The 16,322-nt window shown below is 37.5% G+C and overlaps 1 protein-coding gene across 1 annotated transcript in view; it reads right to left on the minus strand.

Moving 5' to 3' along the window:
• Nucleotides 1-1,967: 1,967 nt before the first annotated feature.
• The window catches only part of LOC136677750 (sialoadhesin-like), a 77,758-nt gene continuing 63,403 nt past the window's right edge, over nucleotides 1,968-16,322 (minus strand). The window contains exons 16-23 of the mRNA XM_066655362.1: nucleotides 10,057-10,290; nucleotides 9,214-9,465; nucleotides 8,064-8,363; nucleotides 4,368-4,493; nucleotides 4,054-4,132; nucleotides 3,788-3,845; nucleotides 2,204-2,290; nucleotides 1,968-2,093 (exon numbers count right to left, since the gene is read on the minus strand). Of these exons, the coding sequence (XP_066511459.1) occupies nucleotides 1,968-2,093; nucleotides 2,204-2,290; nucleotides 3,788-3,845; nucleotides 4,054-4,132; nucleotides 4,368-4,493; nucleotides 8,064-8,363; nucleotides 9,214-9,465; nucleotides 10,057-10,290 (1,262 nt within the window). The remainder of the gene's footprint in view (nucleotides 2,094-2,203; nucleotides 2,291-3,787; nucleotides 3,846-4,053; nucleotides 4,133-4,367; nucleotides 4,494-8,063; nucleotides 8,364-9,213; nucleotides 9,466-10,056; nucleotides 10,291-16,322) is intronic.

Consider the following 16,322-nt stretch of genomic DNA (forward strand, 5'->3'; position numbering starts at 1 on the left):
AGTCATTCACAAATATTTTCTTGGTACAGAGATATCTTTTTTTTTTTTGTCTGAGAATGTAGTAGCTTTGTGTGTTTGTTTAATTCTACAGATGATTAACACTGAATATTAGAGATTAATTCTTGAGCACTGGAAGAATGTAGCATCAAAGAGATTAGGTAAGCACCATGTTTATTTAAACAGTACGTTTTATATCCTGCAGTTCAGCAAACATGAAAAACACACAAAAAAATAACTCAATACAAATGTGATAATAAAATAAATGAAACTTGAAAAAAGCAAACAGAAAGTATAATTGAAAGAGTTTTAACTGAAGTAACATGGATAAAACAAATGTAAAATCAGTGAAAATCGATATGTCTCAGATCCATGGATGAAAATTGTGTACATGTTTAAATTTTAAGAATGCATGAGTTCTTTATGAATTGTGTGTTATCATATGACCACAGGACCAAGATGTTGTGTCTAGAGCTGCATACATATCCTTAATATTAGGGCTGCCATACTGAGGGAGGAACATCAGGGAACATAAGCAACCAAATTTAACTTTTTAAATCTTTAACCAAACACTTCAAAACAATACAAAATGTCAAACTGGAGCTTAGGAAGTGTAACTAGGCCTGGCCACCACTGGTTTTCATAGCTAAAGGTGGTTGTAAACTTCGTAATTATACTCACACTGAATTAGAATCCGATAGGTTTGTACATTCTGCTTTACCTCTACTCATTAATATTATTGAGAAAAGGAATTAAAGTTTTACTTACAGTGTCTTTCCTGCTTTGTGTTTGGTCACAACACTGACTTCTGGGATTTATCATATTATTTCAGCCAATTGTAGAAGTTAAAGAGGAATAGGAATGGTTGAGATCACATGAGTTTTAAGGGGGAGTGAAATTTGATTGCATAATTCATATCCTACACCAGTATTTAAAACCTATTCTTAGTTAAAACCATCAAAAACCACACAGAATATATCATATCTATATCCCCATTCAGGTTGGATTCACTTCTCTGGCGGGACTTCTGAAATAACTTTGCATGTGATGAAACTCACATTCGGACAGCAATGACAAATTACAGCACCTGTCAATTTCTAGTTCTCCAATTATACTGCATTGTCACATGAGCGTGAGTAAGGTTCTAGTGGTCAGTTTATATTCTATGAATATAAAAGTAATTCTGTATACCTGCAGCTGCCTTTATAATGGTTCCTTTTATCAACACGTGTGATCACCTTTTTTCTCTGTCCCTATAGCCACACAAATACACTCATAAATCTGACCATTTCTGATTTTCTCAGGAGTTTATTTGTACAGCGTTTTAACATGAAATATTACAAAAAAATCAAAATATGGTCACCCCAGTACAGAAGACCAACCCCCCATGGTCTAAGGCTACTTAGAAATTAGCTAGAAAATTTATGTTTAAAAAAGTTTTGAGGTTTTCTCTTCAATTGATGAGTGCATTGTAATTTCACGTTGCTGTCAAATTCACTCTGAAATTTCATTAAAAACACTAACAGAAAAAGGTCAGCTCTAGCTTTTAATGTATTTAAACTTATACCATAATATTGTAAACAGCATCAGTCAACACCTCTCTCTCTGTGTTTAGATACTGACATTCTGAATAAATGAAACACAGTCAATCTTAACCAAACCTTACCCACAACGTATGTAAGCTGATACATGTAGTATTAAACATCTATAATATATACTAATAGTTTTATATAAAATAATAAATCATAAATGGAACAAGAATCTAGTATGCTGATAAAAGCAAAAGTCAAAAAAAGAAGAAATAGAAGGTGAAGTCTCTAGCAGGGATGTAGAGAAAGACAAAAACATGCATAAAATCAATATAAGATCAAAGAAAACACACACTTCCCAGTAGAAGCTCTACAGAAGAGGAAGGAGCAGCTGTTCAGATGGTGGTGAAGACGAAACCAGAGTGGAGACTCTGCTGTGTCTTAAAGAGCTACTAAACAGACCTCAGTAGAAGAGGATTGACTCACTGCTAGAGTGTCGTACTCAGGAGAGCGGGACAGAGGATCCAGAGCTGTGTACGGATCATCAGAAGGACTGGAATGGACAGTCTGTTTGAGGGAGAGACAGAATGAAGCAGAGCAGGAGACATTTGAGGTGTGTAGGAGTTCTTCATGAATCTGAATGTCTAAGTGAAGTGTGTTTTTGAACAGACACTTACTGCAGCTGAGCTATACACGTTATCAGAGGACCTGGGCATGGACTCAAGAGCTGTAAATGTGTTGTCATCAGCCTTAGGGTCATAGTTCTGGAAAGAGGAGTATTAGAGAACATAATAAGCAGCAATTTGAGGCCTCTCAATTATTTTTAAACATTTATTCATTCATTATCTGTAACCACTTATCCAATTCAGGGTCGCGGTGGGTCCAGAGCCTACCTGGAATCATTGGGCGCAAGGCAGGAATACACCCTGGAGGGGGTGCCAGTCCTTCACAGGGCAACACAGACACACACACACACACATTCACACCTACGGACACTTTTGAGTCGCCAATCCACCTGCAACGTGTGTTTTTGGACTGTGGGAGGAAACCGGAGGAAACCCACACAGACATGGGGAGAACACACCAACTCCTCACAGACAGTCACCCGGAGCAGGACTCAAACCCACAACCTCCAGGTCCCAGGAGCTGTGTGACTGCGACACTACCTGCTGCGCCACCATGCTGCCCTATTTTTAAACAGTCAAAGTATAATTTTCATTGTGGCCAATGAAATGATGAGCAGAAATGATTGCTTCTCGATTCAAAAGGTTCTTCACTGACCAACAAGTGTATTTACATTTATAAACAAACAGTCTGGAAGCAACAGTATCTTCACAGAAATGTACTGTACTTTTAATTTTGCTGTAATAAACAGAGATTTGGCTTCCTCTCATGTTCCAGAAACACAGTGGATTAGTAACTCAAGTGTCATCAAGTGTTAGTGTGTGAATGAATGTATATCCCTATGTAAGGTATGTATGTTGGACTGAAACACTCTCCAGGGTGATTTCCCACCTTGTGCTCAGTGATTCTGGGTAGGCCCTGAAACCACCACGGCCCTGAACTGGATAAGCGATTACAGACAATGAATGAATGTAATAAACATTAAAATATACATTGTTTAAACAAAGGTCTCCAGTCATAGCGCACAACTTGCTTCTACAATTTCTGCTTACATTCTACCCTCAAAATGTACTCTTCCAATTAGCTGGTCATATAAAATAACACCAGGTAAGGTTTGGCAGTTTTGCTACTGGACTCCTCTTACAGTTGCTGAGTGTATTTCACTTTTACTTGAAATCAAGGAGAAGGGTTGGGATGGTTTCCTCCCCTATGCAAAGGGCACTGTGCATACCCTGTGCACTTACCTGTGCAGTGCACTTACCCTGTGCACTTTCAGCTGTTCTGAGCCAAGAGTAGCAACAACAGGCTCTATTCTCCTTATTATAGCTCAGTGGAGCTCATGTTAAAGCTGTCATTTTTAAGTTACCATGACTTCCTATTAATGCAAATCAAAAGACTGAACATATTTGGGTAATCTAGGTTATAGATCAGTACTACCATCTACAGATTGAGATGTAATGACTCCACCTGCTGAAGCTCTTCTCCACTGCAGACTGGAGTGTTTACTCTGCTCTAACCCACTACATCAACTCAACAGGTGAGAAACAAACCCCTCAGGAGTTTAATCAGATCAGTTCCAGCAGCAGAAACAGAGCACTGTGCAACTTCAGTCCAACAGCAGTCTTTAAACAGCTCACCTGGTAGATATTATCATGATCCTCCACCACACTGTCCTTCACACTCTTCTTCTTCCTCCTTGTGTTTAGAAATATTTGAGTGACGTATCAATGTGATTCATTAGTGATTAATCATTATATTGTTAGAAATTCCATTCTTATATTGCAACCTGTGTTGAAATGTTATATATTTCTCCATACATTTGCTGCATAACAGAACATGGACTTACTAAGTGCAAGTGCAAATGTATCAAAACCCACACACTCAAACAAATGTCTATTTTTACCACATGAAAGCAACAGCAGTAATCACTGCGACCCCACAGACTCCAACTCCAGCCACCACATACAGGATTAGAGAGTTTTCTGATGAGAGAAAAAAACATAAACAAATCTTTCTGTGTTGTATCAAAAGCTGCCAGACTGAAATGAAACATTTAAATACATAATGTATTTCTTGAAATACCTTCAATATTGACAGGAACTGCGGCTGATTTTTTAGACCCAAGTTCATTCTGAGTGAAACAGTAGTACCATCCACTGCTTCTGGAGTTCAGTGTAAAGCTGTAACTGTGTCCAGATCCTACCGGGGAGGTTTCACCTTCTTTAAACCAGGTGTAGTTCTGCACAGGTGGATTAGCATCACTGCTGCAGGTCAGAGTCACTGAATTATGCCCCACTGTTTCACCAAAGAAAGTGATGGACACTGAGAGGATCTTTGGGCCATCTAGAGGCAGAATGACATGTTACCATGTTACACATAAGGTTAATCAGGTTTGCAGCAGCTGTGAACATGACATTCACTAAGCAATGCAATCTTGCTTACATCAATTATATCAAGTTTTCTTTTAATATTTTTTTGAATTATTTATTATATGTAGTCCTGTTAATGTGTTCATGTACTGTCCCTTTAATTCTACATGGCCGTGCATGTATTTAAGTTATTCTGCTACATGGAAGCATCATGGAGGAGAACCTAAATAAAAAGGCCAGCAGAGCAACTTGAGCATCTTGAAACAAAGGAATAAGCTGTGTCAGTTGTTTGGATGAGGAGATCAGTTAAAGATAATGAATGAATGAATGAATGAATGTCATTTGGATGAGACTTTAGGTAAGACAACACTGAACATAAAGAAGTCAAATGTAAACACTGACAAAAACAGTTTAAACCAAAGATAATCCCACCAGTCTGTTTCAACTAGAAGCACAGTCATATCTCTGAATAAGAACAACAAAAAAAAAAGAAGCAACATTAGAAAACAAATATCCCAGGTTTAATACTGCAGCATATTTATAGCAGAATTATTGTCAGTAAATTACGAGGGCAAAAAACTTAAATAATCATTTATTAATCATAATTGATGTAAAATGATTGATTAATCATGTTATTGGTTTGTGGTCTTATCAACCAGCACTACCCTGACAGTGAGCAAATATCATCCATTGGTGTAAGAAGATTGGCACACCACTGACTGTAGAACACTGTTGGTCCACCATCGGACCACTTAGATTACTGTCCTGTACAGCTAATTTTTAATCTCCTCAAACAGATTTTAAATTCACAGAGAAGTTTTTTTTTTTTTTTTCTGGAAAACACACTAATACAAATATTGCCACATATAATAATGAGTATGCCTTATATAAAATGATTATGCATTCAATGATTCAATGCAAATAAATTATTCAATGATTTCGGCTAGTTAAACAAACGTCACGATCTGATTGGTCCAGCTAAAGCTTTCCTATTGGTCCATCAGTTGACCGTCAAAAAAGGGTCTTAAATTCGCAACTGCAAAAAGAGGTTCTCACACGCGGCACACGAAGGAGAATGTGTGGATTTTTTCCACCTCATTCAAAAACACCCACTGTCACATTTGGAAACTTAAAAAGGTTTGCTATTGCACATTTTAAGCTGTTTAAGAAGGTACTGATTCACACTTTCATGACATTTGATTTACAAATGCAAATCTTTTTTTTACACATTTGTGAATATAAGTTAATATTGTTGTTGTTTTTGTTGTTTTAAATTTGTGCATTCCAATACATTTGTGGATTTTAGTTTTACGTGTATGCAGTTGCTCAAACGCAGTTACAAAGTCAGTTACATTTATGAGTACGGTTTTACAAACTCAAAATCTTTTTGACCTTTTCTTGACTCCATACACCTACAACAAAGTCATTTAGGGCCACGTCATTAAAAAACAAAAGATTCAGAGAATAAAGTCAGAATCCCGAGAAATTGTGTAACTGTTAAGTTTTATTTGTGGGAGAGAAAAAAAAATCTACAGGTTTGCAACTCCTGAAGATACGACGGCGTTTTAGGGCCACAGTGTTAAAAAAAAAAAAAAAAAACAAGATTCCGAGATTAAAGTCAGAATTCCGAGAAAAAAAGTCGGAATAATTCTGAGAAAAAATCTCAGAATAATTCGCTGTGTATATTGGAGCAGACACAGTGTAACAGGGTAGAACTCGTTCTGTATCCATCATTTTCGTGATCATTAATTGTATCATGTGAAACTACATGCCATGGGTTCGTGCACTGATTCAGGGTTTAAACACTAATCACACTGTGGTCCTGATGTGGAAGAGAAGAGTGTTTATTCCTGAAATCTATACCGTAGCATGACTTAAACAACACATTGCGTTCCACAGTTACACTGTGTCTGCTCCATTACACGCAGCAAAAAAAAAAAAAAGACTTTTTTTCTCAGAATTATTCCGAGATTTTTTCTCAGAATTATTCCGAGATTTTTTCTCAGAATTATTCCGCCTTTTTTTCTCAGAATTATTCCGAGATTTTTTCTCAGAATTATAACGACTTTTTTTCTCAGAATTATTCCGACTTTTTTCTCGGAATTATTCCGAGTTTTTTCTCGGAATTCTGACTTTAATCTCGGAATCTTGTTTTTTTTTTATTTTACCGCTGTGGCCCCAAAACTCCGTCGTATGAAGAGATTTTCTCTGTGACTTCAATTTTATTGATACACGTGTGACTATTTTCTACAACTACAAATCTCACTGTCACAGGGGTTTTGCGCCAAATATACCTCCATAGAGCTGCTGCAGCTCCATCTCTGGAAGTCGATGAATCGCAGAGAGAGAGAGAGAGCTGTGTCTGGGAGCCGAGAGACCTCAGAGAGAACAACCCTGTCTCACACCTACTCGTGATATAGTCACTGCAATTCGTGACATAGTCGCCTATTTTTGTAGAGAAAGCCATGACTCCCTATGTACCAGAGCAACGGAGAGAGACTTCTCACTGTCAGTCCCGGTGTTCTAACAAATTGTGCTGATTATATAAAGTACTTAAGGTTTGTAAAGCAGTCAGTAAGATTTGGTATCGGTTCGTTATTTTCTTCATAATAATTCGCTATAAGGTCTGAACGTTACTAAATATAGTTTTTCGCAGGTTTTCTTGAGACGGGAGGAGCTGAAGGAGGCATTTAGTGATTAAATATTTGCACCAAATCCACAAATCGACCTGTACATGTTTTGTCCACAACCTCCACAAGCGTTATGAACGTGTGTCCTTACCATTAAACAATTTATAATATCGGTTATAATAACTTTGTGAAGGATTAATAAAGTTTTTTGCCACTTTCTCACCCGTTACCTGTTATGAAGGACTAGAATACAAGTATGCTTATGTATGTTTTTGGTGGAAGAGCTGATCTCAGAAGAGTAGTGACAATATATATACTCCAGTAGCTCTGCTGTGGCTGATCCACACTATGTGATGGCAGTGCGAGTAGCCCCACTTATCTCTTATGATTTAACCAAGATTTCTTATTCAGTGTGAATCTACCATAAACGTTACTGACGTATTGTGGAAAAATGACATTACCCCAGATCCCTGCAAAACTAATCCTGTCCAAATAAGGCTTAACACAGTAAAATCAGCTATAGTTAACATCAGTTCTCAGATATAAGTACATTCCACATTGTTATTTATAAAGATTACATATACACTACCATACTGCACTTGCTTTGCTGCTACTTTGTCCATATGAGTTCTTGCTTTGTTCTCTGTTGCTTGCTGTAGACCTTTTTTTAAATGTTTGTACTTCACTAGTGTATTTGCACATGTAGGGCTAATTTAGTGTTTGTTTTATTTCTTATTATATAATCTAGTAAAAAAGCAGCTAAATTAATCTCTATATTTATTAAATAACAATAAATATACTGTATTCTATATTGTGATATTAAATTTAAGTTAAAAAATCAACATTTTAGAACATTTTCAAAAACAGAAAATCCGTCAAATATTTAAATATCAAAAATTAGAATTAAATCTTACATAAAACAGTCAGTGTGTTGTACTCTGAGAGCCGAGACCCTCGTGTGTTGGTCGCCATGCACCGATATTCCCCACTGTCTGCAGAGCTGATGTTTGAGATGCTGTAGTTCTGTTGTGTTGATTTCAGCTGAGGTCCTTTGTCCAGTCTCTTAAACCAGGTGTAGTTCTGCACAGGTGGATTAGCCTCACTGCTGCAGGTCAGAGTCACTGAACTGCCCTCCACTATTTCACCAGAGGGACGGATGGACACTGAGACACTCTTTGGGGGATCTAAAGATCCATATAACAGCAGTGAGTGATCTGATTATGACAAGACATTAGACCTTTTATAAATCAGAACTTCAAGAACAAATATAGTTGCAAGCCTCAATCTGGAGTGTTCAAGCACGAATCAGAACAACAAGGCCTTTCTCAGTTTGGGCCAACTAGGCCTACAAAAGCTTAATGCAGTTTGGGTCTAATTTAAATATAGAAGATGATGACTGCACATTACTGAGGGTTAATAATTTCAAATCACTTACATCTTGGAGACGCTTCATTAAGTAAGGACCTAGATATTTCTCTCTAAGTTTGGTCTCAATTTGCTTTAATATATTTGAGTTACAACACATATACAGCTTGAGTTGTGCTTAATGTCCCACTTATATCCTTGACCACAGAAGCAGCATGCAAAATTTCAGCTTGATCAGACTGGATGCTGAGATGAATTTTAGGAATTCATATTTTCTTAATTATTGAACTTCAGGGAGTTGCAAAGATTTTGACACTAAGAGAATAGGGTAAAACTGCAGGGACAAGTTTTCATATGTGATGCAATTTAGCTGAAAATTTGACTGGGCAGAGCTTAATGGTCCCAATTGCAATGTATATTTTTATTTTTTTGACATATGGAACGCAATAAGAAGTTTTATCTATATCTTATTCTGATTAAACTTTATGAGGCAAAATATTTTCAGCCAATTTAAAGTGCACTCCATTGGTCAATATGTGTGATTTTTGTTGCCTGTTGAGATGCACACAAACTACATCTACCTGGTGTCTGCACCTTTTTATGGTGTCTTCTGCACAATGCATTTTTCAGGAAAAAAGCATAAAAAATGATCTCAACAGGGTTTTACACACCACATTTTTAAACACTAATGCAACTTACACAAAACATTCAGAGTTAGAGCTTTAGAGTATTTTACTCCATAATCATTTTTGCACTGGCACTTGTATGAACCACTCTCCACAGAGCGGATCCTGTTCATTGTGATGGTCTCTCCTTTAAATACTATTTTTCCTTTTAACCAGTTACACCCTGGAGGTGGATTAGCATCACTGCTGCAGGTCAGAGTCACTGAACTGTCCTCCAATATATCACCAGAGGGACGGATGGACACTGAGACACTCTTTGGGCCATCTGGAGATAGAAGGACATATTACATTTGGAGGTTATTAACTGCACAACAGTTGTGTGAAAATGTCATGGCAAATGACAGTCGTCCAAAATCAATAAATTAACTCATTCATTCATTTTCTGCAACCACTAAAACCATTTATTACTGTTCAGGGTTGCAGTGGAAGTGGGTACAAGGCAGGAGCACACCCTGGATAGGACACCAGTCCTGATCAGAGGGCATCACACACTCAACCAGTAACATACACACATGCTCACTCACCTCTGAATCAATTAACAATATTTGTGCTCAGACTGTGGAAGGAAACTTACACTGACACATAGAGAACACACTACACTCCACAAAAACTGACTGAAGGTGGGGTTTTACCCACAATTCCAGAACCCTGGAGCCTGTATTAACTTACTTTAAACTACCTTGAATTTTTCATTCTGGATAATTTGGTTAACAGATATTTCAGTGAACTCTGCAGAATTTCTGTAACAGTTTTCACTCATAGATTTATTATTGTTTAAAGAGAAATCACTGCTACAGTTCAGCACCAACTCTCAGCTTTGTGTTTCTGAGGCTAAAATAAATGAGTCTGTACTTACATCTGACATTCAGAGTGATCTCAGGAGAGTTCAGACCCTGTGCAGCACAGTGATATCTGTCCTTATCCTTCCTGCTGACTGACTGCAGGTGGAGCTGCTCAGTTCTGGAGGATAAACCATGTCCATTTTTGTACCAGGTGAATGTTGGACTGTCAGTCAGACTGCAGGAGGTTTTACATGTGAGAGTGACTTTATCTCCTTCTGTCACTCTCTCTGGAACCTCCACCTGCAGATCTGTAAATAAGAGAAAGATAATTACAGTGCATTCCTCACATTAACTGAATAATTGGTTTATTTCTGTTGTGAATGATCTGCAGGAGTCTGCTGTCACTTTAGTTTCAAACTCACGCTGAATTTAGAAACAACTTTATTTTGTTATTTTATTTCAGTTTTTAATCTCAGAATATTTCAGGATTAACACACTGAAACACATCTGGACTGGAAAAGTACTGAACTGTGCTCCTCGAGGACTAAGCTGTGTTTTTCAGGTTTTTCAGTGTTTTCAGGTGTGGTGTGAAACAATAAAGTACAGTGTCTTATTTCTGCTGATGGATCTTACCTGTGACAGAAAGATCAACTCCACCGTCACCTGTCCATTTTCCTTCAGTCTGATCTGTTATAAATCTGAAGTAGTATTTACTCTGGTCCTTTTCTGTCACATCTCTCAGTCTGAGGGTGCAGTTGTGTTGTTTATCTCCAGTGAACTGAACCCTGTCTCTGTACTCTGGGTCATTTAACAGATTAAGAGGGTCTGTCCCCTTTGCTGGTAGTATTTTTGTCCAGAAAGCTTTTTGCACTGAATGATTACTTGGATATGTGTAAGTGCAGCCCATCGTCACTGTAGACCCCTTTAGAGCACAGATAGATTGAGGGCTGTAATCCACACCCCATTCGTCCTGAGCAACACCTCCTGCAACACACACAATACAGAAATGTGCACAAAATAAGAAGCTCCAATGGGTAGGAAATTAATTTGGGGGTGGAGGTAATTCACACAACAACATTTGGTGATGGCTGCAGCAAAAAAAAAAAAAAAAAACCCGCAAAGTTGACAGTGAGAATTGGCAATTTCAAGAGGTAGGGAAGTATTTACAGTAAAATGTTGGATTTTCACTCTTTTGATATCCTGCAGCAGTTAATGCTCTAAAATAAAATTAAGTAGTTAATAGAAATAAACTGTTTTGTAAATTGGGCAGCACGGTGGCGCAGCAGGTAGTGTCGCAGTCACACAGCTCCAGGGACCTGGAGGTTGTGGGTTCGATTCCCGCTCCGGGTGACTGTCTGTGAGGAGTTGGTGTGTTCTCCCCGTGTCCGCGTGGGTTTCCTCCGGGTGCTCCGGTTTCCTCCCACAGTCCAAAAACACATGTTGCAGGTGGATTTGGCGACTCCGTAGGTGTGAGTGAATGTGTGTCTGTGTTGCCCTGTGAAGGACTGGCGTCCCCTCCAGGGTGTATTCCCACCTTGCGCCCGATGTTTCCAGGTGGGCTCTGGACCCCCTGCGACCCTAAATTGGATAAGTGGTTACAGATAATGGATGGATGGATGTTTTGTAAATTTGTGTTTTTCATATTTTGGATAAAGATAATATTAGAAGATAATGTTAATGAAAATGTACTAAATTAACTGAGCATTATAGAGATGCTGGTGAATAATGAGGTGATTTAGGAATGTTAGGAACTGTGTCTTTGTAGGTGGAACAGTGTGTTTGAGGAAAAAAATGACTGTTTGTACGTGGAAGAAATTTAACCTGTCTGTGTGTTTTTATTCAATGTTTGAATTACCAGTGAAACTCATTACTAGAGTTGTTTAGTTTTGTAGTTTTGTAGCACTTTTTTGTAATGCATTTACTTGTCTAACGCGTTTGGAGACTTTTTCATAAACAGCCAAAACAGCAAAAACAAGTCACTATTAAGTCAATATTACACACCTATGGAGCAGGAATAGAGCAAAATCTCAGTTTGTGCTTTTCAAATTTTGGAGGTCTCTCCATTGTCCTACATTGGAGGTCTTGTTTTACACATTTACAGCCACTGAGATATCTTAAACACATTGGACTGATTTTGTGCATTCAAACAGACTAGAGAGCAGAAAATGATGATGAAAATTTTATAAAGTGTTTGTTTTTTGTTTGTTTGTTTGTTTTTTTTTGGTTACAATCGTGAATGATGCCTTTTATTGATAATCATTAGATATGACCTGCTTAATAACAGGTCCTGATGTGCTTTGTTGATGAGTGAACTGTCTCTGTCTCAGGAAAGCAGATTCTGCATGGATTTCATTTTCTATGAATGGAACAAAAGTAAGTTTAATCTGTAGTTTAGTTCACATTGAGGCCTTGCAAAACTAAAATATTATCAGCAGGGTCACCGTTTTAAAATCATACTGCTTGTCTTAAAGTGTTTCATTTTGAAATAAAATACCACTGTCTAAACTCTCACCGCGACCCTGAAATGGAGAAGCGGAGAAGAAAATGATGATGATGATGATGTCTAAACTCTGATACCATGGAGATCATCATTTTCTTCCATTTCTATGTAAAGAGAGTGGAAAAAGGTAATAACAAAATCCAAGCTCACTCAATTTCTTTGGTTTTACAAATTTAGCACACTTGGGTTTTGATTTAATTGATGTAAAAAAAAAAACGCTCAGACCTCAAAATGCATAAAGAGTCTAGTAGTAAACAAATATGTGATATGTATCAGGAAATATTGTTATCAATTTTATCAGCTCCACTGACCATAAAGTATCTTGAAGTTCTATAATTAAAGACTGCAGTCCATCTGTTACTCAGCATTTATACATTCATAATGTTTTTCTTTAATCATTGGTCATGTTTACACAGCCTGATAATATGTTAATAATCCAACTAATAGCTCTGCAGGTCTGACTGTGTATCCTTGTGTGAATTAGATCCATGATGTTTTCCTCTGAAGGACAGTAAACTCCAGTAATGTGTATACTAAGTGCACATGTGCATCATTTCAGCTAGGATTACATGTAGTACACATATAAAAGATTATACAAACCAAATTCCAAAAAAGTTGGGACACTAAACAGATTGTGAATAAAAACTGAATGCAATGATGCATTCTAATCTAATATTTTATTCAGAATAGAACACAAATCACAGATCAGAAGTTTAAACTGAGAGAATGTATAATTTTAAGCGAAGAATATGTTGTTTCAAAATTTCATGGCATCAACAAATCCCCCAAAAAGTTGGGACAAGGCCATTTTTTACCACTGTGTGGCATCCCCCCTTCTTCTTACAACACTCAACAGACGTCTGGGGACAGAGGAGCATATGTTGTTTTAGAACATGAACATAGTTCTCTGCATTAATGGTGCCTTTCCAGACATACAAGCTGCCCATGCCACAAGCACTCATGCAACCCCATACCACCAGTGATGCAGGCTTCTGAACGGAGCGTTGATAACAACTTGGGTTATTCTTGTCCTCTCTGGTCCGGATGACATGGCGTCCCAGTGTTCCATAAAGAACTTCAAATCGTGACTCATCTGACCACAGAACAGTCTTCCATTTTGCCACACTCCATTTTAAAAGACCCCTGGCCCGGTGCAAACGTCTGAGCTTGTGGAGCTTGCTTAGAAATGGCTTCCTCTTTACACTGTAGAGTTTCAGCTGGCAACGGCGGATGGCACGGTGGATTGTTTTCACTGACAATGCTTTCTGGAAGTATTCCTGAGCCCATTCTGTTAGTTTCTTGACAGTGGCATTCCTGTTTGAGGTGCAGGGACATTTAAGGGCCCCGAGATCCCGAGCATCCAGTAGAGTTTTACGGCCTTGACCCTTACGCACAGCAATTGTTCCAGATTCTCTGAATCTTTTGATGATGTTATGCACGGTTGATGATGATAACTTAAAAATCTTTGCTATTTTACGCTGGGTAACACAGCGTAACAATGGTGGAATTGGTGATCCTCTTATCCTCTTGGTTTCAGAGAGACACTGACACTCTGAGAAGCTCTTTTTATACCCAATCATGTTGTCAATTGACCTAATTAGTGTTAACTGGTCTTCCAGCTATTCGTTATATGCTCCATTTCCTTTTTCCAGCCACTTATTGCTACTTGTCCCAACTTTTTTGGGATTTGTTGACACTGTGAAATTTTGAATCAACATATTTTTCCTTTAAAATGTTACATTTACTCAGATTAAACTTTTGATCTGTCTATTCTGAATAAAATATTGACATTTGCCATCTCCACATCATTGCATTCAGTTATTATTCACAATTTGTTTAGTGTACCAACTTTTTTGGAATCCGGTTTGTATAATAATAAACTCCTAACTGTACAGAGTGGAGAATATATCTGATGAGGAGTGACAGCTCTGACTCACCAGAGATGAAGAGCAGAAACAGCAGAGAAACAGTGAGAGACATTCTGAGTGAAACCATCAGTGAAACCTGGATGAACAGTAATGACACATTACTTTTTCAAGGCTCAGCAACATCTCTAAATCTGCAGAACCATGTTCATAGTGCAGACACAGAGCTCTGAGTTAAACACTGTTACTGCACTGAACATTAGATGTGTGTTACATAGCAGTGTTTCTACAGTTATAGAGAGAACACTTTGTGGATCCTGAAGGAAACTGCAGCGTTGCAGTAGCAGACATATTCCACATGAACAGACATAAACTAGTCTAAATAGAGGGGGTTATAGTTCTCATATCACTGCTACATTTCCTCTATTATATACATGCACTTCACTAACAGTGCGTCTCAGTAGATGCTTTAGAGTAGAAATGATCACAAGGGACCAATAGTCAACCTACATTTCTGAACTTAAAGACAACACAAATATTAGAGTCACTTCACTTCTCTTTTCCTACCTTCATTAAGCGTTGTTCATCTCTTCAACCCAAAGAACAAATGCAGAGAACAAGAGGATCTTTATCAGGTTAATCTCTCAAGCTATATATGGATATAATGGTGCTGACTTATTTTTACACACACTAATATTACTCTTCCTGTGTTCTCTGAATTGATCCTTCCTTGTTCAAGGACAAACTACATATAGACTAAACTAACTTTTCATTATATACATGCACTTCACTAACAGTGCGTCTCAGTAGATGCTTTAGAGTAGAAATGATCGCAAGCGACCAATAGTCAACCTACATTTCTGAACCTAAAGACAACACAAATATTAGAGTCACTTCACTTCTTTTTCCATTAACTATGAATTAATGAGTCTTTTTCTAACTTCCTGCTTTACTGCACATATCCTTCTTTATTCCAGTGTAAACTAGACATAGATTAAAAATTCTGATTGGAAATTGTAGATAAAAACTTTGAATATTTAAATAAATGTTGAATATTGTAGAATATTAAGGCAGTAGTGAGATGATAAACATGTTCCATTTATTCAGTGAATTTACTCTTTTCTGATCATCTGTCTGTATAGAGATTGAACAATGTCAGATGATCAACAGCTCTATTTTTAAATTTGCCTAGAATTTCCTTTTTTTCTGAACACTCAAACACCTGCGCTCTTGTGGTCAGTGTGGTGGTGATGTCATCTACTGTTGGCTTATACCGCCATCTAGAGGAATTTATAGAGTCTATCTACTCCCACTGCTTCATAAGGTCCATCACTGACTGAGACCTGGAGCTCTAGTAACTCATCTGACTCTTCATCCATCTTTCCCTTCTGCTCTCATATCACTTAAAACTTGTGATAAGAAAATGATTGCAATTAAACATGATTTGTTATACACATGCTTATTTCCTTTGTGTTGCATTGCAACAACAAAAACAAAGAAAAAAAGCAAAACATACATACATTACATAATTTCATGCAAAACTCCAAAAATGGGCTGAACCAAATGATTGCGACCATTTCAAAATTGTGGCTACTAGTTGCTTGGCTACTTTTATGTAAATCATGTGGATTAAGGCAGTGGTTCCCAAAGTTATTTGAGGTGTTTACTTGCAATGATAAGTGTATTGTGGGAATTCAAAGTGCCAACAAATTCTTTGTTATTTCATTGTAAAAACAAAAAGAGAATAATAGCAACATTAACCACTGAGTTTTAACCATGGGGGAAACATTGAAAAAAAAGCAGATTTGTATGTGTTAGCTCTTAAACAATGTACTTAAGCCGTTTATACTACAGAATGTCCTAAAGCAAGAAGACACAAAAGAAAGGAAACACACTTAAAAAATACTGGGAAATCAATATTAGTCACAAGATGTAAGCAAAGAAGTTTAGGCCATGATTCCCTTTCCCACACAAC

Source organism: Hoplias malabaricus, chromosome 2 (genome assembly GCF_029633855.1).
Source record: "Hoplias malabaricus isolate fHopMal1 chromosome 2, fHopMal1.hap1, whole genome shotgun sequence".
Taxonomy (NCBI): domain Eukaryota; kingdom Metazoa; phylum Chordata; class Actinopteri; order Characiformes; family Erythrinidae; genus Hoplias; species Hoplias malabaricus.